The following is a 24,676-nucleotide window of genomic DNA, read 5'->3' as shown; positions in this document are numbered from 1 at the left end:
AACAACCGAATTTATCCTCAAAATTGGGTCTTATTTCAAAGTCAATGTTTTAAACTCATGTCTAGGCATAAAATCAAGGCATAAAATCCAAATACTATTTACATTTAGTAGGGAAAGCAGTCTTGAGGGGGTATACTATTCTAACACAAAACAAACACAATGGAGCAGTTTATTTAAAAATGAAGGCTGTGTGTATAAATCTCAAATTCACAATAAATGAATAAATAAACGCACAAAAGTGCATTCCCTACACCATGAGGAGCAGAGTATAACCACCACTGAATCAGTGGTATCCTGGAGTGATTTACTGGTGCAGTGCTAAGCTATTATTAATAGTGTAATAGCTACTTCCAGAAGATTATGACAGCACTTGGCTCATTCAATTCCCGTAATGCTAGTTTTTCAGCTTCCCTTCTTCTCCCACCCCCATCCCAAATTTGTACAGGCAACAGAAAATATTTTTTGCAAATGGTTCTGTTTGTGATCACCCTGGAGGTGTCTTACATTTCCAAAGTGTGCCTAAGGCCAAAATTTTAGCTTTGGAAATTTGCCTTATCTAAACCATAAGTCAAGAAATAAACAGTAACCAGCTGCCTGTCTTAGTCTACTTCCTCATATGACAGTCAGGCAGCTGCTAGTCCCTAAAGGCCCATCACTGCCTTTGGTAAGTCTTAAACCCTTCATCAGTGATCTCTCAAAAGACTTCTGAAACATATTTCAAGTGATAATTTAACTGCACACTGAACACAAGATTCATCCATTTAAGATATCCCATACACCATATCTAACCTTCCCAATCAGAAAAAGATCACTTAAATAAAATGATCCTTAACAATGATAAAACTGGATACCTCTGATCTGGATTCACTGATCTGAAGTACATAGATTGGTTTGGTGCAATTTACTTTTTTTCCTAATAAATGTTTTATTTCGCAACAATTTTACACTCACAGAAAAGTTGCAAAGAAAATACAGAAATATCCCTCACCCAGTGTCCCTTAATGTTAACATCTTACATTACCGCCTTGCATTTGTCAAAAATATTTCTCTAATCACAAACTCCAAAAGGAGTATTAGTACAGTGCGTTCTGTTTATCACCCAGATTTCGAAGATTTCATCTTCTTGATATTCTCTGAGGATTTTTAATTACAGTAATCTGTAATTACCATCAATGATGCAAGTGGCAAAATAACTCCTACAACAATTTTCTCACTCACACAGCCAGCGGGGGGGGGCGGGGGGAATGCCAGGACACCAGAGCGCTTCAACTTTTCCCTAAATTTCTCCTTTCGGAAGTTCTAGCGGACGGACTGAAGGAGATGGCTGGACGACAAGGGACTGACTACCAGAGACGGCGAGCCTCCCAGCGGGGGAGCGGGGCCCAAAGAGCTCCGCTGCCGCCCCTGAGCAAAAGCGACCCTGGCGGGGCTCTCGCGCGGCGCGGCGCCCCGAATCTCCCTTCCCGCACCCCTGCCAGCAGCAGAGCCGAGACGGGGGCGCGCCCGCGCGGTGGTCCCCCTGACGAGGCCGCTGAGGCGGAAGGGCGGAGGGAGCTGAGGGGGGGTTCTCCCCTCCCGAATTGAGTCCCGAAGGCAAGGGTCTCCCCCGGGGGCTTCGGTGGAACAAAGGCGCGGGGGAGGGGGTGCCGAGGGCGGAGGCCGCGGCGGTGAAGAAAGTGGACGACGAGACGAGCCCCCCCGCCCTCCCGGCCCGCTCCGCGCCCCGCCCGCCCGGCCTCGCCCCGCGGCCAGCCTCGCACCCCCGCCCGACCGGCCTCGCCTCTCCCGGCCTCGCGGCAGGTGCGGCGGGCCCCGCGCACAGCGGCTGCCTCAAGCCGCACGGCCCGACTCGCGCGCCGGCGCCTCACTCACTTGTCGTACTCCTGTGTCATCGCGCTTGCTCGCCGCTGCCGGGCCGCAGAACTGGACTTTCGGGTTGGGACAGTACACCCGATCCGGGGGGGAGGAGGCGGCGGCGGCGGCGGCGGCGGCGGCGGCGGCGGCGGGTCCGGAGCGGCGGCCCCGACGGGTTGGGTTCGCTTTTCTCGCTCTGAGCCGGCTCCGCGCGGGCTGCGCGCTCTGGGCGCCCGGGCTCGACCGCCCATTGGCTGGCGGCGCGCCGGCCCGGGGCGGGGCCTCGGGGCCGGACGGCCGGCGGCGCCGCCGGATTGGCCGGCGCGCTGGGCGCCGGGGCGGGGGCCGCCGCTCCGCGTGGCCGCGTCCGTGCGGCGCGCCCCGCGCTCTCGGCCTGCCTCCCGCCGAGACTGGCGTGGCGGTGCGGCTCCCCGCGTGCGGCTCCCCGCGCGCACCTCCCGTCCCGCCGCCGGCCACCGCGCGCCCACCGCCCTGGGCCGCAGTCGCAGGCCTCGGCGGCTCACCTGAGGGACGGGCCGTGCCTTGGCGCCGCCTTCTCGGGCCTTGAGGGTCCTTCCTTCCCCGCTAGCCCACGGAAGCCCTCCCCGCTGCAGTGACGGAGCCTCCCAGCCCGCGGTCCGCCGCTCCGCTGCCTCGGGCACCTTCCCTCCCCGGGCCTGTGAAGCGCCCCGCCCTCGTGCCGCCTCTCAGTCCGCGTCCACTTATTTATGAGGCTTCTGGCTTTTACCTGAGAAAGCTCAGATGCCTCCTTCCTCGCCGAGCCCACCGCAGCTGTCCGGCTTTGGAACCTCGTGCTCATCCTTCTTACGTTGGCCGCTAAGTGACAGTCGTAGGGCAACCGTTGTTTCCCCTCGTGCGGCCGGGGTGGGGACCAGCCCGCGGTGGCATCAGCCTCCAGTCCGAGACGCCCGGTCCCAAGTGCTTCCCGTCCCCCTCTTCTGCGCCCCACCTCACTGCCGGCCCCCCGCCCGTCTACCGCCTCTAATCCCCGCGCACCCTTTTATCAGGACCCCCGGCGGGGCTTCAACCCCTTCACCCTTCGCTCGCCTCACCCCAGAGCTGCTTCCTCGGGCTCCATCTCTAACCCGCTGCTGAGCCTTCTGGCAGCCCTACTGCAGCCTCTCTGAGCTTACCCCCCGGCTGCCATTCATGTCCACCCCTACCCCTGGCCCAGATTGTCCTCCTGAGCTGAAGCTCTCTTCGTCTCTGGGGTCTGCTCGCTGGTTCAACGAATATATATTGAGAGAACTCCTATATGTCAGGCATTGTTCTAGATGCTGGAGATAGTGAACAAGTTTCCCTGCCAGCCTTCAGCATCCTAGGGGGTAACAGACAATAAACACAATGAGTAAATTATATGGTGTGTTGGAGAGTGGGGAGTTCTGCAGGAGGAAAAGGAGAGCAGGCAGCTGGAGAGCATGGGGTGGAGCCGGGGTTGGGAGGCTTGAGGAGGAAAGGCCTTCAAGGAAGTGAGGGAGGAGGGTACAGGCAGAGGCACACCTTTGCATAAGTTGTGAACAGTGAACGTCAGGAGACCCGTATGACCAGAGGGGGGCAAGGAGGGAGGATGGGGAGTTGGAAGACTTCGTGCCCGCTTTGGTTTTTACTGAGTAAGATGGAGAGTTTGGAGTAGAGCAGTGACCTGATCTCACCCCTGTCTTTAAATAATGCGGGTGGTAGGGACACAAAGATGGGCGCAGGGAGCCCAGACCAAAGATAGCAGTAACGTGGCCTAGGATGGTAGAGTGAGACATGGTTGGATCTATTCTGAAGATAGAGCCGGCAGGATTTCCAGAAAATTGGATATGAAGTATGAGAAAAAGAGATTCAAAGACAACTATTAAAGGTAAAAGCTGGAAGGAATGTTTTGCCATCACCGAGATGGGGAAGACAGCAGGCATAAGTCTGGGGGAGGTCAGGCGTCCCATTGTGCAAGTAAATTCACGATTTTTATTAGAGATCCAAATAGATATATCAGTAGGTTGGATGTGAGTGTGGAGTCCAGGGATGAAGGGGCTGAACAGACATCGGGGAGTCATCAGCACAAAGATGGTCTTGAAGGCCTGGGGATAAGCTCAATCTCCACTGCGGTGAGGGAGGAGAAAACGGGACCAGCACAGGACCCTGGAGCCCCCAACACAGGAAGGCTGGGAAGAAGGGGGTCCAGCAGAGGAGGCAGAAGAGGGGAGACCACTGAGGTCGGAGGAGAACGGACGCATGGGAGCCGAGTAGAGCAAGTGAGACAGGGGGAAGGCATGGTCAGCTGGGGCACATGCTGCCTGGAGGTCAAGTAAGATGAGGATTTAGCAGCGTGGAGGCCCTCGGGGGCTTCCTTCAGCACCCGCTGTCCCTCAGCGATCCCTGCCCGTTTCCTGCTCCCCGTTCTCCAGGCCCCCTGGGCCCCGAATCAGCCTCCACAGACACTTCTCACTGTCCCCTCTGCCATTTCCCATTTCCATCCCCTAATCCTGGGTCCAACCCTGGAGTGTGGAGCCAGTCCCTTTTTTCTTATTCACTAGTTTCCTGTTTAAACAAATTGTATTGTTTTAGACGAGGTAATTTAAGGAAAATATTAATAACAGCGTATAGGTGGAAATCATCAGGGTTGCACTGCTTGAAGCGACTCACAGCGGGACCCTGTCTCTACCTTGACTTTTCTTTCTCTTCTTCCTCTACTGCGTCTCCAGCTGTGGCCAGGCGGAGGTTTATAAAGCACACATTTGAGATCATGTCAACTCTAGTACACTCAAGATAAAGTTCAAACTCCTCAGCCGGGTGTACAGATGAATAGCTCAACCTGCCATTTCGCTATTCTCCTTCCCGTGTTGATCAGTACTGAGAACCGCCCTCGCCCGCAATTCCCTGCCCCTCCACTTCCCACTTGGCCCACTTCGCTCAACCTTCCAGACTCAGCCAGGACTCCCCATTGCCCCAGGGGGGACCTCCCTGACCTCCTAGGCTGGGTCAAGTGTCCTGTGCACACACACCGTCCCCCATGCATCACCCCATTACATTTACCAGATTCTGTTTGTAATATGTGATTTTCTGTTTGTGCCCGGCTCTACCATGGTGGGCGCTCTTCATGAGAGGGCAGGGATTGTACTGCTTCCGTTTGAATGCCCCCGGCCTCATGCGATACACGTAGAAAACATCCAGTAAGTGTTCATTGAATGGGTCCGATCCTCTGCAGGCATCGGTTCTGCCTCTCTTCCCTTCTGGACCATGTCTGTGGATTGCTCTAAACGGCCTTCCTGTTGCAAAGACTAACGGCCTCATGCTTCAGTCCCACTGCCTGATACGTGGTAGGCACAAAATAAATATGGGACAAATGAATAAATATCAAATCACAAAACCAAAAACAAGAACGGTAAGGGCCCGAGGTTGTTAGACCTTAGGTATATTAATAAAAAACACTGGGTCTACTTTGTAAATGTTCATACAGGCTTATTGAGCTTGTCTCTAAGAGTTCTCTAAGACAGAAGTTAAAATCCAGATCTATGAGCAATCCATCTATCTGTTGGCAATACCTTTACTTTGGTTACTATTTTTTTAAGTTATAAAAATCATACATGGTCATAGCTTTTTTTAAAAAGCAAAAAAGAAAGAAAGGGAGAAGTAAAGGAACAACAACAACAAAAAGGAATAAAGGAGATTTAAGTAAAATAAAGGAAATTTAGAGCACAGAGTCCCTCCCTCCTCCATCCTCCATCCTGTCGCTCTCCCCAGAGATATCACTGTGAACAGTTTTAGTGTCTCTTCCTAGATAATTCCCATGTATCTGTAAGCGTACATATGTCTTATTTTCTTACACAAATGGGATTCACGCTGTGCACAACCCTCCTCAGCTTGCTTGCTTCCATTTCTGATGTCTTAAACATTTTTCATGTGAGTGTATACATATCTACTGCCTTTTTTTTAAAAAAATGGCTACATATTATTTCTTTGTATTGATGTGTGTGACAATGAGACCCTATGGGTGAACAATGAGGGTTTTTCTCCCCAGTTTTTCACATTTATAAACGTTCTGCAGTAAACATCCCTCTAACTATACACTTTGCACACTTGACTGGGTATGGCTATTGGGTAAATCCTAGAATTGGAGCTTCCATGAAAAAGGCATGCAAAGTTGCAGCTCTTATAGATCTTACCAAATTGTTTTCCAAAAGGTTGCTCCATTTGGGTTTCAACCAACAGGATATCGGACAGCCTGAAGTGCCACACCCTCACCAACCACGGGCATTATCAAACTTTGCTTTGCCAATCAGTTAGATGAAAAATACTATCTCATTGTTTTGATTTGCATTTTTTTAAAATTATGAGTGAAGTTTAGCGTCTTTGTATTTGTTTGGCAATAATTCTTTTTAGCTCATGGATGGGTTTGTGCGTGCGTGTGTGTGTGTGTGTGTGTGTGTGTGTGTGCGCGCGCGCGCGCGCGTGCGCGTGTGTGTGTGTGTTTAAGAGAAGGAGGATCTTTGAGGTACCTTCTCAAGTCATGGGCTTCCAAGTAGGGAATGTGGAAGTTAAGAGGCAGGCTGAATAGATTGAGTGGGTTCTAGCCCAGGTTCTTCTGCTTTCTTGGCCTCAGAAAAAGGAAGAGGTTGGACTGGCCATCTGGTCCCTTCCAGCTCCAACGTCTCATGACTCAAAAGGATGGTTGCTAGGAGTAGTTCTGATCTTAGCTAGCCACCGTTTACAAAACTGAAGTTCAACCTCCTTGGTCTGTCATTTAAGCTCCTTCTCTATCTGGCCACTACATACATTTCTGAATTTATGTCCCAGTGAAAAGCCCCCAATGCTCTGGACCCCCTCACGGTGTTCCCTGAATATGTCCCACAGTTTTCGGCCCTTGGTTGCCTCTGCTATTTCTTTGCTTCTCTCCACCTCACCACCTCCACCCCACCTCTGCCTTCTGGGCCACCTGCAATGCCAGCTCCTCCAGGCATCCCTCCCACCCCATCTGAATGACTCCCACAGTGCCTCAGCTATCCCGTTATTAAACTGTTCTTCACAAGCTGCTCTGCCTTTCAGTTCATTCAGCTCTGCATGAGTTCGAGAGAATGACTTCAAGGCCATCAGATCTGGATTCAAATCTCAGATCTGCCTCATATTTTTACCTCAAGCAGTCTACCTCACGGCTTTCCCTGCTGTAAAATGAGGGAAACAGTATCAAGTTTTGTGGAGTTAAATAAGATCATGTGGTTAAAGAAGCTCCCACAATCCCCTGCACAAAGACACTTGATGGTTGGCCTCCAGCTTCTTTAGAGATTAGGTGATTGGGAAGCTAGTCTGGTTCCTCCCTGTGCCTGTTTGTTGGCCACACCACCTCACCATCACCTGACCAGCCATTTGCAGGGCTCATCACATGCAGGGACCTCACTCTGATGAAACAGCCCGTCCGTATCGGAGAGACATCTCAAGTAGTTGCGATGGTAGGGCCTCCATGCCTGCCATCCGAGAGTCAGTCCCGCCCAGCGTACCAGAGCCATCCTGTCTCTCACAGTTGTGACATGAAAGCCTTCTGCTCCGAAGATACGGGGTGTGGAAGGGAGAGTGTGGAATCCCCACCCTCACCTCCCAGCTCTGTGACTTAGGAAAATTACTTAACCCTGAGCCTCAGTTTCCACAGCTGGGGGATATGAGGTACTAATTCCTATCACCAAAGGAATTATCTGTTTTGTTTTGTGAAAAGTGTCTCAAACTATGCCAGACCTATTGGAATTCAATAAATATGAAGCGTTCCACCTTCCCATTTTCCTCACTGTATTTATTATAAGCTGCTTTAGGGACAGAAACTATATCTCATATAAAAAAAAAACCCCTCATCATCTAGCATAGCGATAAGCTTATGCTGGAGTATCGATAGTTGTTATTCAGGACGGTGATGACATTAGCCTTCTTTGGGCATTATTCATTGACCCGAGATCACATACCTCAGCAACTTTGACCCTTAAAGCAAGCCTCTGAGGTAGACAGGGTTATGTCCTACCCCGCAGATAAAGAAATGAGGTCCAGAGAGATCAAATGATGTATGCAGAGTCTCATAAGTCAGTAAATTCAGGACTTGAATCCAGACCCTTATTTCCAAATCCCACACTTTCCCTTCTAGGTGGTGGTACCACCAATATGAGAGTGTTTCTGCCTGACATTCTGGGTTTAGCCTGTCACCCCATTATAAAGCAGCCTGGACACTTTAAATGTGGCAGAGCCATGGCTGGGGCTTCTAGTGACAACACCTGGCATAGGGGATGGCATTTGAGTATTCTCTAAATTGATTCCCCAACTTAGAGAACATGGCGACTCCCTGAACTCTCTCTCCATTTTGTGGTATCGACAGTCTATCTTCCAATGTCCTTGTTCACGGAGGCTTCGTCCCTTCCCTACCATGCCTGCCTGTCACGCCAGGATGACTGCAGTCTCAGGTGAGTCTTGTTAAATACCTGGGACTTGATCCAGACTCTCTCCCCATTTCTGAATGGAGGCAGAAGCAGCTATGTCAAGTTGGGTGTCACCCTCTTGCTGGCAACTGGAACCCAGATATCTCACATTCTTTTCTTATGGCTTCACACAGATCGATCATTCCAGCGAAGGCTCAACAGTTGCAACACAGCTGCCAGAAAGCCCTTGGCTTAGACACGCTGGCCTTACCCTTCAGCAAACCTCTCTTGTCCGTGACTAATACTGAGTGGGGAGGAGCCATCATGCTTTGCAGCCATCTCAAGAAAGTGCTCCAGGCTCCGGAGTGGGAGGGCTTGGCTCTGCTTGCTGGCTCACATTTGCATATTTCACTCTTTGAAGAAAAGGTTACTAGTGGGGAAACAGCTTCATTATAAAATGGATATTTAAAATTGTAGCATCTCACCACATTTTAATACAAGAGATTATCCTGCCTTTATAGGAAGGAAACAAGGGATTAAGTTGCTTGCCCAAAGTTGACATTTTATTAACTCAATTTTTCTAGTAATTCTTCCCCAGCTGAGTTTCTTTTTACTTGAAATTCGAGTATTTTGTGACTCACCTTTGGTTATCTTTCCTAAACACTGCAAAACTGTCAATTCCAATATCTGGAATTTTGAGTTACTCCTGTTGGTGATAGTTAGCAAAAGGAGGAACTAGGGGTTGAAAAAAGGAACAGGAAAAAAAAATCAGGAGAATTTCACCACAAGCATCAAGAGAGAGAAACGATGTGGAAGCAGGATTTGGAGTTGCGGGATTGCTTCTCATGAAGGGACAGGGCTGCTGTGGGCGAGGTCTGAAACCACCTCGAGCACCACGCTGGTTCTATCACTTCGGAATTGAGAGGCAGCGGGGCATTATTCCTCAGGTATCCTGCCATCCTCTTAGTCAAAGCTCCTGAGGGCATCACAAAAGTCCAGGTGACTCTACTCTGGGGCCGTCATGGGGATCAGCAGATGGGGACATGAACTCTGAGACAGGAAATCAGAGGGCTTTTAACACGGAGACAGGGCAGGCAAAGCAAAAAGAGTGCTTCTTGGAACGCACATGATCCTTAACAAAGCAAAACAACATACTGCCGTTGCATTGAGAATGCATAGAAGAGAGACCCTATGAAGTTTCAGGTGGGTGGCAAGTAGAAGTTAATTGTATGGGGGCGCCTGGGTGGCTCAGTTGGTGAAACGTCTGCCTTCGGCTGAGGTCATAATCCCAGGGTCCTGGGATGGAGCCCCGCGCCTGCTTCTCCCTCTCCCTCACTGCTCCCCCTGCTTGTGCTCTCTCTCTCTCTCTCTCTGATAACAAATAAATAAGTAAATAAATAAAATCTTTAAAAAAAAAGATTCTCTGCCCTCTCCTTCCTCTCTAAACAAATAAATGCTTGCATTAAAAAAAGAAATTAATTGTATGAAGTTCATTATTATAAATTAGGCGTGTGAAATCTCCTAAATGAGCTTCTTCTTTGACATGTTACCTATATTTTTTTAACCTTTGTGAACTCTTATTTTTCATATAAGATCTCAGGTTTCTTACCCTCCAAACCTCCTACCCAGCCCACGGGAGCGTGTATCCATGACTAACTCATGGTCTGGCGCACAAGTTGCTCGATCTGGAGACCTGGGCACATTTGCACAAATGTTGCAAATGCCCTAATGGGGGGTGTGTGTCGAATGCTTAGGGAATGATGGATTCTGCCTGGGGGAGCTGAGGGGGGGAAATGGAGGACATGACAATTGAGCAGGGTCTTTAAGGAAGAATAAGAGGTCTCCTGAGATGAGGGAGGGCATTTCTGATAAGGAATACAGCACGGGCAAAGGCCCTGAGGTGGGAGATGTCATGGTTGTTCAGGATCCTCTTGTCTGCGATGGAGGGAGCTGGGGCGGGGCAGGTGAGGGGGGTGCTGTGTAGGACCCACACTCGGCAAGAAGCCATCGAAGGGTGCTGAGCCTCAGAGTGTCATTAGATCTATTTTGGGGACATAACTGGCAGGGGTAGGACAGGGACAGATGCTTGGAAATGAGTGTGGTTTTGCACACACCAGGAGGGAGATGATGAGGCCTGCGCTGGGCAGTGACTGTGTTGTCAGAGGATTGGAGACTGGCCAGAGAGATCGTTGGTGGTGGAACCATCGGGGCTGAGTGACAGAGATGTTGGGTGACAGACTGGGAGGGGTTGGTGATTTATGGCGTAGGTGATTAGGTGAATGGTGCCGTAATTGAGGGCCAGGGAGCATGAAGGACGAACAGGTTCAGGGCGGAGGTTTGGAGGAGGAGGGGGTGGTGAGGAAACACGTCAGTCATAAACGCTAATATTTTCTTCTTCATGGTAGCGTTTGGGCTCCTTTGATTCCAAACTGACATCACCAGGGCTGGGAGCTTGGAGAGGCAGGGCGGTAAACTGAAGCCCACAGATTCTGGAGCTAGTTTGCCTGGGATCAGGGCTTCTCAGCGTCTTTGTCAAATAACGTACTGCATCATGGGATCAGTCAGGGGATGAGGGGAGGGATATGTAAGTGCTGAGACCCGTGCCTGCCATATTGCCAGCACTGCGGGGACATGTAATCTCTGTGGTGTTGCCTCAGGTGTACCTCGAGCAAAAGTGAGGCCTGTGTTCCCCCTTCTGTTTTAAAAATACTTCCATTTGATTCAAGACCAACATTTGGAAGGCAGACAGCCAGGTTCATTTGTCAAGCAGTGATCCTTGCAGTGCATAGCCGGTAAGAAAGCGGGAAGGTTTTCATAATCTTTCCCTTTTTATCCTCATTCCTTCCATCGGAGGCCTTTCTTGAGCATCTGTGGGATGTGGGGTTCTATACGCAGAGCATGAGAAATGGCTCCCGGTCTCAAAGGCTTCCTGCCTGGCTGGGGCAACAGGACGCCTGCAGAAGTAGGCTCCCCTCCATGCCGAACATGGGATGGGGATGTGCTGTAGCTGCTGAGGAACAGAAAGAGCTCTCCCTGATGCTGCGCAAGGACTCGGTGCCCTTTCAGACAGAGGGAGGATGAGACCAGTCAAGGGACATAGTGAGCTGGGGACCAGGAGGCAGAACAGACAGCAGAATTAGGGTGTGTGGGGGTGGGGGTGGCCAAGTGACAAAATGCAGACTCCCAGGCTACCCCACCTCCCTGGAGCCCTGGCTGTGCTGAGGAGGAGGCTGGCAGGGGAGTCAGGAAGGGTCTTGACAAGCACCACCTTGATGAAACACAGATCCCTGGGCTGCACTTGGAGAAATTCAGTGGGTAGACTGGGAGAAGTAGAGAGGGGTTGACATGTGCAAATTGTGTTTTGGCAGAATGGCCAAGCGGGGGGCGGGAGGAGAGGGCCCAAGCAGGGTGACAAGGGACCCCAGGCAGAGGAGACCTTCCCAGGGAGACTTACTCTGGTGTGAATTTGTAAGGAGAGAAAGGTAAAAATAGGTAAACATGTTTATAATATTTTCTTACCCCCCAATGTGGTAAGGAACACTTCTTTCCTACTTTTAACCTTCGAGTTAAAATCAGAGACCACCTCTTTCATTTTAGGTAATGTTTAACTTAATCACTTAATCTGAATTAATGCAGACAACAATGGTGACAAAAGGTAATTACATTTAAGTGGAATTCGAACTTAAAAATTCTTTTGGAAATATCCGTGAGTCACCTGGTTCAACGCAAATATCCATAAAACATGTACTAATTGTTCCAGAGGAAATAATTGTTGCAGAAGGGCAAAAGGCCAAGTGAGCTGAAATACCAGGTTCTTAATTTATAAAGTCAATAAAAGCACTCTTTTGTAAGTTCTTCTCAAGTCGTAGCCTATTATCAGGTACGTCTGGCACTAAAATCACTTTATGCTTAAATACTTCATGAGGGCACAAAACAAGGGAACACACACTAAGAGCTTCTTGAAAACATTTTGTGAGAGACTTAATACTTTGTGAATTTACTTAGCTTTTGAGAATAGAGAGGTATTTAGAGCGGAAAAAAAAAAGTCACTGGCTCTATGCCCAACATGAAAATATATACTTTTAACTATCCGCAATATATAATGATTCATAGAACTTTGGAAATTCTACTCAAAGGTTTCCTTAAGAGTTGGAAATAATGCTCCTTCTCTCCTAAGCAATAACGCTTTCTGTAAAAATGCAGGGTTGGATTAATATGGCTTTTTTTTTTTCCCTCGGCTTTGTGCCAATGGAGGGAAAAAACAAAAACAAAAACAGAGAACAAAGAACTACACAAACCCAATGGGTAAAGGTGCAGCCCCTGCCCCAACCCTGGGCTCTCCTCTCCTTCCTTTGGGCTATAGAAGGTTCCACTTCTGGGTGGCCATGACAGCCTTTTGTGGCCCCAGAGAAATATTACCCTTCGGTGAGGTAAGGCACACAGCAGCTCTTCACCCTGTTAACCAGCATGGCATTCCCATAATGATGTCCATTTACCCAGTGCAAGAGGAGCCAAAGTTGGCAGGTGGAAGGCCCTCCCTTTCCTTTCAAGTCTAACCCAGAATCTCAAACTGCCTGAAGAAATCCACATTTTTTGAAGGATTAAAAAAACCAAATGCCCTCCCCCCAAAACCCCCCAAAACCCAACACCTATGTTCAAAATTTATGAGATATCCTTGTAGATTAACAAAATATTTAGGCCAGTGTTCTGTATTCTTATGGGAAAAGATTCTCATCGTAACTCACTGGCTTAATTTTTTCATTTTAAAAATTTAGAAGTTTTTTTTAATGTTAATCTACTATGATCAAACTTCTAATTGCCACAGATGTAGATGGACAGATTTATCTGGATATAGTAAATGAGAAAACACGCAAAAGGTTCAGTAGGCAGGTAGGTAGGTATGGAATAAGGGTACTTCACAGCTGTGTTTTCCATGAGGTTCTGATGATCCAAGTTTGATACTCAGACAACTGAGGACATGATGTTCTCTCCACTTTAGCACATATATGCTGTATTGGCATGGCTTTGAGCTTAGACTGATCACTGACAGACGACAATTTAAAGACTCTTTTTCTAGAAGTACCTATTGCATTCTACTCACACTCCCCACCTCCCCCCCAACCCCCGCCCCCGGAAGTATCTGCTTTCACACGATTACGCTAGTTATGGGAGCTGAGACCATGTGAAATATTACTTGGTTTTATTTCCCTTTAGGGTGGTCACATAATTTGTAAAATTATATTTCACTGCAGGGGTAAGGAATTTTAATTAAAAAAAAGCATAAGGTAAGTTTTGCTCATAAAAGAGATTCCACCCAAATCAACAAATATTACAAGTCACTCTAGCGGCAAAATCATTTATTGCTTCCCCCGAAAGGAGATTAAGAATCTGCTTCCTGCTCCGGGCGGGGGTGGCCCGGGAACGGGGCACAGCTCCATGGGAGCCAAGCTCTGCCATGCCGCCCCCGCCAGCTGTGCTCTCTTCCTCCTCTGTGCTCCTGGGGCGCTCCATCCATCATGGCACTCAGCCTACTTCTGCCTTAGTCCATCACTGCGCACCTTTCTAGTTTAGAAAGAGCTGAGGCAAGTATTCAGGCAGAGACAGGACTTGAGGAGCCCACCTACAGGGTGCCCTGTGCTGATACAGGGTACTGCAGCAAAGGAGAAACGGCCCCCTATACTAAGGCATCCCTGAGAGTGGAGGTGATCCAGAAGCACCTTCATTCTCGCAGAGCATGGGGGGCGCCGGTGGAGCTGAGCACCAGCATTCCTTGTGGACAACCTGAGCCAGTGGGAGCTGAGTGGGGTGATCAGCACCCACAACCATCTGCGTCAGAGCCTGGCAAGGACCTAGAGGACACAGATAGGGTGGGGGCTCTTCCTCCACCTCACCCTTGAACCCAGAGGCCATCTAGGGAAGGAGATGGATGGGAGGAACAGCCTTAATAGGGATTTCAAATTTCACTTTGCTAAATATTTATTCCAAAGTGGCTTTTTAACCCTGAAGAGATGAAGATATCCTTAATTGTAAGATTAAAGGTTCAAAGCAGTATCTTGGCTGCCCTCTTGGCTGCCCTCCACCCCTACCCGACAGGGTGGAGGCTAGGGAAAATTTACAGATAATAAAATCAAGTGGCATTAATTTCGTATATTGAATGTGGTGAAATAAATTTTGACTCTGCTGGGGCGCTTGGCTGGCTCAGTCGGTGGAGCGTGTGACTCTTGATCTTGGGGTTGTGAGTTTGAGTCCCCCATTGGGTGTAGAGATTACTTAAAAATCTTTAAAAAAATTTTTTTTGACTCTTGTAATATTGTAAACTCCTTGGGAGCAAAGGCTGATTAAATCTCGGGAGAGATAGTGTGGTGCAGCAGTTTATTCCAGACTAGCTGTGTGACTTTGGGCAAGTTATTCAACCCCCCTGTGTCTCAGGTTCCCCATCTGTAAAATGGAATAATAGTACCTACATCATGCGGTTATTGTGAGGATAAATTAATAACTCATTTATTAATTTAACTCCATTGTTAATACATATGAAAAAATATATGAAGCACTGAGAAAAATGTCTGGCACATAATAGACATTATGCAAGCATTTATTAGGTCATTCCATAAGACTAGAACAAATCCGGATGCTAATAGTTAGAAAATTTCTAACAGAATGCCCTGGTGGCAGATGATCAATAGATGTTAGGAAATGTTTTACCCATAATACCACAGCATCATATTTTGCACATATGAGATGTTGAGACTTTGAACTAGAGAGGAAAGACCCCATGTGCAGACATTGCTCATTGCCTATCAACAGACAGTACCCCCGCCTTTCCCTGCTAATAGTACCCCAGTTTTGCTCAAATGTTAGAGAAAGATCCTTAATCCTAGGGAAGGTAGGAATGCATCATGATAATCATCTGAAGCAGTCATGGTAATCCTATTCCCCTTTATGGTTCCCCTGGTGCAGTTCTGGCCGATGGAATGTAAAGGAAACTCTACCAGGGGGCTTCTAGAAAGGGTTTTCTCACCAAAGACACTCTTGAGAAAGTGTTTAGTCATAGTTCCTTCCTTCTACCAGGATTTGTTTGTGTGGAATTGTAGCATCCATTCTGTGACCATGAGGTAACAAGCTGAAGAACAAGAGGCCAACATGATATTAATCGGATTATATTTACTGAAGTGTCCACAAATCTTCCTTCTGGTGATAGAGTAAAAGAAAGCTACAGAACATTTCTTATGAACATGGAGGCAAAAATTCTTAATATTTCAGCAAATCACATTCAACAATATGTGAAAAGGATAATAGATCATGACCAAGTGGGGTTTATCCTAGGAATGCAAGGCCGGTTTAACATTTGAAACTCAATTGAATTTCCTATTAACCATATTATGAAAGCCATATTAACTGGCTAAAAAAGAAAAAACATTCCATTATCTCATAGATGCAAGAAAAGCATCTGAAAAAACAAAAGAACAAAAACAAAAACAAACCAAAATTAATTCCTGATTGAAAAAAACTCTCTGCAATCCAGGAGTAGAAGGGAACGTGCTGAAGCACAAAGTGCAACCATGGAGACCTCTCTTCTATCTGTACAAACTCTCTAGGAGATCCCATCTGGCCTCACGGTTTTTAAATAGTACTTATATTCTGATGTTTCCTACATTTACCTTACCCCAGACCCCTGCCCCTCCAACATCAGACTTCGACGTCTCTCCAATGTCTAACAGGCATCTCAAACTCAATATGCCCCAAATAACACTGATTTCCCAATACCACTCTTCTGAGTTCCCGTGTGGTGTACGGCCTAAAATTAAGGCCTGATATCTTGTGCTGCTTTGACATCTGGTGAAACTGGGAGGGCCCCAAAGTGGCCTAACTTTGACTTCCCCTCCCCACTCTGCTCCCACGGATAGGGTCCCCTAACCTTATTAAGAGGACCAGAGGAGTTCCTGTCTGCCCATGGGATTATTCAAATAAGCCAATCATACCCTCGTGCAGGAACCAGGGGCCACTCCACCCCTCTGATACAAAGCCTGCCTCCCTGTCCCTGGTTGTTCTCTGTTCCCGAGTGTGACCCTATTGGCCCTGCATAGAGTGCTGCATCCTCTCCCAGGTGGTAAGTATATGTGATTAATTAGCTGCTGTCAATCTCATCTATTCAATCTTGGGTACCCTGTGTTTGGCTATTCCCATAGTCCTATAACAAACCCAGTTAACTTCCCTCACAAACAGGGTGAACAGGGGGAAATTAAAGCAGCCCCACCTTAATAAATGGTACAGGGGAAAAAAATCGGGGCATTTTGATTTCTCACACCTACAACCAACCCATTGCCAAATCCTTATTATTTCATACATAAACTGTATCTGGGATCTAATCCCTTCCTACCACTTCCACTATAATCTCTGTAGTTCCAAACCACCACTTCTTGACCAAACAAGAGTAGTCTCTGTTGTGGCCTCTACCTCTGCCCATTTCCCCTGGCAATCTATTCACCACAGAGCAATGTAGTCCTTTTATGACATAGGTCTGATTGCACCATTTTTTTTTTAAAGATTTTATTTATTTATTTGTCAGAGAGAGAGAGAGAGAGAGAGCACAGCAGAGGGAGTGGGAGAAGCAGGCTCTCCGCTGAGCAGGGAGCCCGATGTGGGGCTCGATCCCAGGACCCTGGGATCATGACCTGAGCTGAAGGCAGATACTTAACCGACTGAGCCACCCAGGTGGCCCAGATCACACCATTCTTTTGCTCAAAATTTTCTAATGGCTTCCTTGGGACAAAAGCCAAAGTTCTTACCATGGCCCCGAATGCAAATCCTTCCATTTCCTGTGTTACTACTCTCCCCTACAATCCTAACACTCCAGGTGCCCTGAACAACTTGCTATTCCTTGACTCCATCAAGCAGAGTCTTGCCTCAGAGCCTTTGCCTGTTTCCTCTGCTTGGAATAACCTTCCCCTGGAGAGCAACATGGCTTGCTCCATACCATTTGATCTCTGCTCAAGGTCACCTCCCAGGGGTCTTCCTCAATCACTTTTTATAAAAAGGCCCACCTTGTCACCCTTACCTTGCTTTTTCTTCATTGCACCTCATCAGCCCAGCTATTGTATATTTGTTTACTGTCTGCCCCCACCCTATTAGAAAGGAAGATCCTTAAAGGCAGGGACCTTGTTTACTGCTGTATCTCCAGTGCCTAGAATATGCCTGGAACACAGTTGTTCAGTGTTTGTTGCATGAATAAACTGAACAAGAATGCCTGATTCTCCAGTATCCTCACCAGATATTATAAACCTTTATATATCTTTGGTAACCTATTTTAATTTGTATCATTTTTTTGGGTTGGCCTTTGTATTTCTTTTTTCCAGAAAGTTATCTTTTCATATTCCTTGCTCAGCCTGTCTTTTTCCTGTTGCTTTGCAAGAGCTATTGATACATTAAAGAAATTATTCCTTTGTCTGTCATATGCTACAAATATATTTTCCTACTTGCTATTTGCCTCTGACTTTGCAGTCACATTACCAATTTTTCCCTTTTGGTTTCTGGTTTTGGGGAATGTTTGGAAAGTCCTTCCCTCTTCCAAGATCATCAAAGCAGCCATACTTGTTTTCTTCTAGTACTGTAATATATGTATATGTAAAAGATTATGCTGTTTAGATCTTTGTTCCATCTGGGATTTCCTTTGGGGCATAAAGAATAAGGAAGTGATCTAGTTTAAAAGCAAATTTAGCCTAAAAAAAAAAAAAAGCAAATTTAGCTTTAAAATACAATGAATACAAATTTCTGGATACCATTTATAAAACATTATTTAATCTTCTCAAAGAATATTCATAATTTAAAAAATAAATTCAAACACAATTCACTTATTTTCCAGTACACATTTTTATAAGCACATTTGATACATATATATGTATCTATGTATGTGTGGATATATAATAAAATTCTATTTCCCATAATTCTCTGGAATATAATTTGACATTTTTATCACAATTAAAATATTTTCCCAAGAAAGTTCCTATTTCATTTTTCTCAGTATTTCCTCCCCTTCCTGGATCTTGATTTCTTTTTCGTTTTACTATATTTTGTTTTAAAAAGTCTCTTTTCAATTAAGCTCACTTCTTCATGGAGGGAAGAGGTCTTTATTCTCAGCAGGAAGGAGAAGAGATTTATTATGAACTGATAACTCAGCGAAAAATTTGATTCTTCATAGGTTGTCACATGTTTACAATAGCTAGAAAGGGAATAAAAAGGAAGAAGTTATCTTAAAATGACAATTTAAAATGTATGCATCTATCCCTGAAACATCCCCCAAACTAGCAAATATATATGGTTAGGCTTAAAACAGTATTGAGTTGGAAGGAAACTTGGAACAATTTGGCAAAACAACTTATTTTTACGGAGGAAAAAATGTTAGCACCATCCATAGGTTACCTACCACACCAGGGTAACAGATGGTACTGGAGCCGGGACTCACAATTCCTTGCCCAGAAGTCCTTCCATTCCAGATGGGCTGCTTCTTTTTACCATGCTCAAAGCAAACAATAGCATACAGGAAGAGATTCTGGGCACAGTTTTATTTTTTTATTTTTATTTATTTATTTATTTTTAAAGATTTTATTTATTTAATTGACAGAGAGAGACACAGTGAGAGAGGGAACACAAGCAGGGGGAGTGGGAGAGGGAGAAGCAGGCTTCCTGCTGAGCAGGGAGCCTGATGTGGGGCTCGATCCCAGGACCCTGGGACCATGACCTGAGCCGAAGGGAGACGTTCAACACCTGAGCCACCCAGGCGCCCCTGGGCATAGTTTTAAAATAAAAGAAAATAAGTAATCCCTAATCCCCACCCAAAATAAGACACCGGACTTGATAATGTAGGTTACAATCTTGTACCTATTACAGAAAGAAGAATTTACAAAGCAATTTTACTTATCTTAAAAGTAGTAGATCAAGTCTCCAACTACCACCAAATCTCTAATTACAAATCTCTTAACTCTATCCATCTCTAACTACACCAAGGTGTAGGCAATCCAGGGGACAGAGGAACATGTTAAATGGTATCATAGGTTGTAATCAGCAAAATGCAGACTATGGGAAATTGTATAGGACACAAGACCTGGATTATTCAACAAGTAATTTTTTCCCTGCAAGGGGACAAAAAAAAGACATAAAAGGGGAATTTACCAACCAAAACACTTAAGGGATATCTTAGTTACTTGCAATGTATGGGCCTTATTTGGATTGAATTATATTAAAAATTTCATAGCAATTGGGAAGATCTAAACATTGACAGCATGTTTGATAATATTAAGGAATTACTATTTGTTTCTTAATGTCTGATTGATGTTTATTATGATTTTGTTTTTAAAAACATTATGACATTTGATATATGCTTCCAAATAATCTGGGGGCGGAGGTGGAGTGGGTTGGCATGTGGAAGCAAGTCTAGTCATGTTGACAATTGTTAAGGCTGAATGACAGGTACAGGGGGGTTCATTATACCATTCTCTCTATTTTTGAATATACTTGAAATGTTCCAGAGTAAAAAGCTTAAAAAAAAACAGGAAAACAACATATAGAAGATACAAATTTTTAGATATTGGATTTATATATGGTCCTAAGTTCCTGGAAGAAAGTTTGTGTGTGCACCACAAAACCCTGCCCCCATCAGTTGTGACTATGGATAACTAGCCTTGGTTCTCTCACCTGTAAAACAGGAAAAAATAACAGTGCCTACCTCATAGAGTGAACAGAAGTATCAAATGAAAATATATATTAAACACTTACCCAATGGTCGGCACAGAGTGAGGGCTCAAAAATGTTCACCTCCACTTTACTCCTTTAAAACTGATTTTTGTTTTCACTTAAAATCTTAAGACTACTTTAATAATCTACAATAAAGCCAAAACCCCACCATATTCACTAATAAGGACATTTAAAAGTCTCAACTACTCATTGGTTGGTTTAACAGAAATCAAATATAAGCCATTTACAGGAATTCTCACAAACTGGTGGTCTCTTGCTCTTCTTTTCTTTTCAATTTCAGCTATTGTAAGACAGATTCTTCCAGACAAATGGTTCAACAAAAAGGGCAAGAAGTACTGTTTCTCTTACCTAGGGAAGCTCTTTTTCTACACCAGAAAGATAAGAAAAGGTATACAAATTATTTGGTCCCATAAGGACTTTTATTTTTAAGTTGAATCGTTAACAATACCTTACAAGGATTACATTCTTTATCACAAACTCAGAAAACTCTCCTAGAGTTATAAGCCATAAAGCCGAATATAACATACAATAATTTGTTATTGCCAAGTATTTTGCTGTGAGTAGAACACGTGCCAAGAGATGTTCCTTGAGCTGACACGGAAAATAAATGAGTCTGGCAAATGGAAGAATATGTTTATACGAACAACTTTATGTGAAGGGACCAGGACAGGTTTACATTTGGAAGAGGGGTGTAAGGTACATTTGAACTTCCTTATGAGAACTTCCTGTGACAAGTTCGAACGTATGCAAAAACAATAGTCTCTCAAGTCTGTATACACACGAAATTAAACAAACCTGCTAACACAAGTTAAAGTTTTAGTGGTCACATACATAGTTGAGTACTGTTTTTTTTTACTCTAGTTTAAAATATTAGTTAAAATAAAATTTTTAAAATTCAAATCAAATTTTTATGGGACCCCTCAAAAAAATTGTGTGTGTATGGGGGGGCAGGGGGACATCTAAAGCCTCCCATTTCCTGTGGATGGCAATTTGAAGTACCTCAGCTGTTCCTCTTCCTGTGGAAGGAGAGAGGAATCACCTGCCCCTCTCAGGGAGGCCAAGGACAGACCCTTGACTAGCCAGTGCCTACAACGGGTCTTTAGACCTAGCTAGTTGTCAGTAACTGGCCTACTTACAGATGGGTACTTCTATAAATGTGAGGAATATGAAGGACATTTAAATTCATGAAGATTGTTCGTTCTGCCTCAGATAAGAAGCATAAACAACCTCTCATATCTGAAGTGCTCTTATGGCCTTTCTCTGCTTAGTTCTCAAGGCCTGAGTGTTCTCACAAGTATTTTACTATACAACATTTGTCTCTTGAACCCTCAGACATGAGTCCTTCTGTGTAACAAAATTCTCTATACAGCTGAAGATCTGCTCTCCTAAGCATCAAAACACTTCATTTTAACCATTTTGTATGGACATCTTTTAAAACTGAGTTATACATTATTAGTATAAATTATAAATTTATAGTATAGTATAATTAGTATAAAATGAAATTATTATAAAAATATAAAGTACATTATTAAAAGTTGTTCATTTTTACTGTAAAAATATTAGAAAATACAGCTAAGAAAAACAAAGCCAAAGAGAATGCACACAGCATTTTGGGTCATGCTGTGTGTTAAAGCTGAGACCCCATCAGGCTTGTTTTGTTAGGTGGAGCAATTAAACAGTGTGTCAGGAATGAACTTCAGACTGCTGTAGTTTGAGTTCTTTTGTCTGCTTCTGATTCTGATGCTGGCTCCTCTCTCGTTTGTCAAATAGATGTCATTTATGTTTGCTGTCAAGATGACTATCAGCAGAGCACCTCTCAGTCTCCCTCCTGCTTTGTTTCTTTTGATGATGAGAAGTTTGGAAATCAGACAACTCAGCCTGACAGAAACACACCTGAAGGCAGAGTGCGCTGGCTCTGAGTGAGGGACTAAGGGGCTTTCTGAGAAAAGTGCATTAGCTCTAGTCATGGACTTTGTGACATTTTTATTGGTTTGTGGAAGCCTTTTTTGCTTACTCTGTGGTTCTAGGCTATGGTCTAAATAGGCAAGGTTGACAGAATTTTGGTGCATAAAGTCATGGTATCACTGATGCTTTGTCTATAGGTTATAATTTTTAGCCTTATAGTTCATGCAGAGAAAAAAAAATCTCAGCTGTTTCATCTCTGACTATACAAGGTCTATCTGTAACTAACTGTCTTATATTACTGTATTAAATCTGTGAAGATTTAGAAAGATCTAGAAATCCACTGATTGCGCCATGGGAAAAGCATAAAAGTGTAAGCTGCCCCCTAACTAACTCGGGACCGATTCCGCAGGCATGAGAGACAGAAGGGCATAGAACACCACTTCCTAACTTAACTGGTCTCATGCGGGTGCTCCTCACCGGCCGGGACTACAGCCTTTTCTCTTCCTTTTGATGAAATCTTCACACCAGAAAAAGCCATTGCACTGACCACTGCACAGGAATGGAGCACCTCGGACGTGGTGCTGAGCCTGGGGTTTGGGTTCCAGGCTTTCCCTGTTGCTGCTGCCAAGTCAGTGCCGCTCTACAGTCATTCTAGACTCAGCTAAACTTTTGCTGAGTAGTAAATTTTCATACAGATAACTTCATTTTGTTATCTCCTATTGTATTTCCTACATTTTACTTATCTTTCATTGATACTCAACTTAGGAAGAGAAACTCTTTAATAGAAAATTAGTTTTATTTAATGTAACAATCAGAGTTATCATGTATTGACATTTACTATATGACAGATACCAAAATCTCATTTACTTCTCATTCTCTAATTTTTTTTTTTAAGATTTTATTTATTTAGTTGACAGAGAGAGACACAGCGAGAGAGGGAACACAAGCAGGGGGAGTGGGAGAGGGAGAAGCAGGCTTCTCGCGGAGAAGGGAGCCCGATGCGGGGCTCAATCCCAGGACCCTGGGATTATGACCTGAGCCGAAGGCAGACACTTAACGACTGAGCCACCCGGGCACCTTCTCATTCTCTATTTTTCATGCATTCATTCAACACATAACTGGTGAGCACCTACTATGTGCTAGGCCCTGTTCTAGCCTCTGGGATTTTTCATTAATTAAGACAGAGTCTCTGCACTCAAGGACCTTATATTCTATTCTAGTCGGGGAAGGCAGACAAATAAGCAAAATAAATATATAACAATCTATTCAATACTGACAAGAGCTATGAGAAAGAAAACACAGCCAAGGGGGGTAGAGAGTGATGAGGTGTGCGCGTGAGGGTGAGGGGAGAGTTGGTGCTATTTTAGACAGGATGGCGAAGTGAAATGTGAGCAAAAACCTGACAGGAGTGAGTCTGTGTGGATACGTGGAGGAAGAGCTTTCCAGGCTGGAGGCACAGCATGTGCAAAGGCCTGTGTGGGGAGTGTGCTTGGCAAGATCAAGGAACAGATAGGGGGCCGGTGTGAATAGGAGCAGTGAACATGGAGCAAAGGAGGCAAGCAGGGAAGGTCAGAGAACTGCAGGGGCCTGTAGGCTCCTTAGGGTCTTTTAACTTTACTTTGCGTGAGATGGGAGCCACCGGAGGTTTTAAGAAGAGAAAGAAGATCAGTATTACACGCTGTCTGTGCCATGGGGAAAATATAAAGATACAAGCTCCCCCCCCCCAACTCACTCGTACGCTGGTTTTATAACTTAGACAACAGAGCTGTAGAGATGGTAAATCACTTGCCCACAAGGAGCAAGCCGCAGAGCTGGGATATGAACAGCCCAATTCATTAGCACGTTCTCTTCACTACTGGGAAACTGCCTTATAAACGGTTTCTATGTACAAAGAGTGAGATTAGTATAAAATGAAGTTAGTATAAAAATATAAAGGCACAATGAAAAAAGTCTTTATAGTCCAAAACCTTTTTCAGCTTTGCTGAGCACTACTGACATAAGTTTAAAGTGTGCACTGTATATGTTGTGAAATGATTGTCACAGTAAGGTTAGTGTCCATCCCTAAAACCCTTAAACAAGACTCAATGTATAATTCCAATTTTCTTGATTATAAGCCCAACATTCTTCTAATTCCAACAAATAACCTATCTGGTTCTTATTATAGTCAACCGTAATTTTATGTGACTTTTTTAAATTCGAAAAGAATACTACTTCATGCCAAACTAGAGATTTCATGATATTTTTTATCCTTTGATTTCTAAAAGCAGCACATACCTTCTACAGAATTTCTGTGTACTAAGCCAATATAGTGAATTCTTGGTTGTCATTGACTGGCCTTTCTTCTTCAGGATCCCCTGGAGGCCATGTCCATGGAAACAGGTTCTAGCAGAGTCTCCTTCAGTCCAGTTGAACTGAAAACTTGAAGGACTTTTCTTTTCAACAGTTGGTGCTGAATCAACCAGTGTGCTAAACTGTTTTTGTAGACTCACCACCATTTCTGGAAACAGAGGGAAAAAGGAAAGGAATAAAATAAAAACTAACGTTAAATCACAGATGAGTTTACTTGTTAGCAATGTACTAATGTTGGTTTCTTAGTGTTGATAAGTGCACCACAATAATGCAAGAGGGTAACAACAGGGGGAGCTGAAACTGGATGAGGGGCATTGGGGAACTACTTAAAAAAAGTAAAATGTATTTTTGCCACAATTAGGAAAAAAAATGAACAAGACAACTTACAGGCAATTCTCCACAGAAAGAGTTCTGAAAGTCATAGA

At 45.0% G+C, this 24,676-nt stretch overlaps 2 protein-coding genes across 4 annotated transcripts in view; both read right to left on the bottom strand.

The window, feature by feature from the left end:
• The window catches only part of GRHL1 (grainyhead like transcription factor 1), a 49,293-nt gene extending 47,401 nt beyond the window's left edge, over positions 1-1,892 (bottom strand). Inside the window, exon 1 of the mRNA XM_028099513.2 lies at positions 1,873-1,892. Coding sequence (XP_027955314.1) covers positions 1,873-1,892 — 20 coding nt within the window. The remainder of the gene's footprint in view (positions 1-1,872) is intronic.
• A 16,219-nt stretch (positions 1,893-18,111) lies between these two features.
• The window catches only part of TAF1B (TATA-box binding protein associated factor, RNA polymerase I subunit B), a 66,230-nt gene continuing 59,665 nt past the window's right edge, over positions 18,112-24,676 (bottom strand). The window contains exons 7-8 of one of the 3 annotated variants that reach the window (XM_088026313.1): positions 24,177-24,399; positions 18,112-18,465 (exon numbers count right to left, since the gene is read on the bottom strand). In XM_088026313.1, coding sequence (XP_087882439.1) covers positions 18,264-18,465; positions 24,177-24,399 — 425 coding nt within the window. In that variant the 3' untranslated portion in view covers positions 18,112-18,263. The remainder of the gene's footprint in view (positions 18,466-24,176; positions 24,400-24,676) is intronic. The other 2 variants (XM_028099624.2, XM_028099623.2) reach the window with 2 other exon arrangements.

This window comes from Eumetopias jubatus, unplaced genomic scaffold (genome assembly GCF_037043125.1).
Source record: "Eumetopias jubatus isolate StellerSeaLion01/CBP00866 unplaced genomic scaffold, mEumJub1_p1.0 scaffold_9, whole genome shotgun sequence".
In the NCBI taxonomy this organism is placed as follows: Eukaryota; Metazoa; Chordata; class Mammalia; order Carnivora; family Otariidae; genus Eumetopias; species Eumetopias jubatus.
This window is presented reverse-complemented; position numbering and strand designations above follow the sequence as displayed.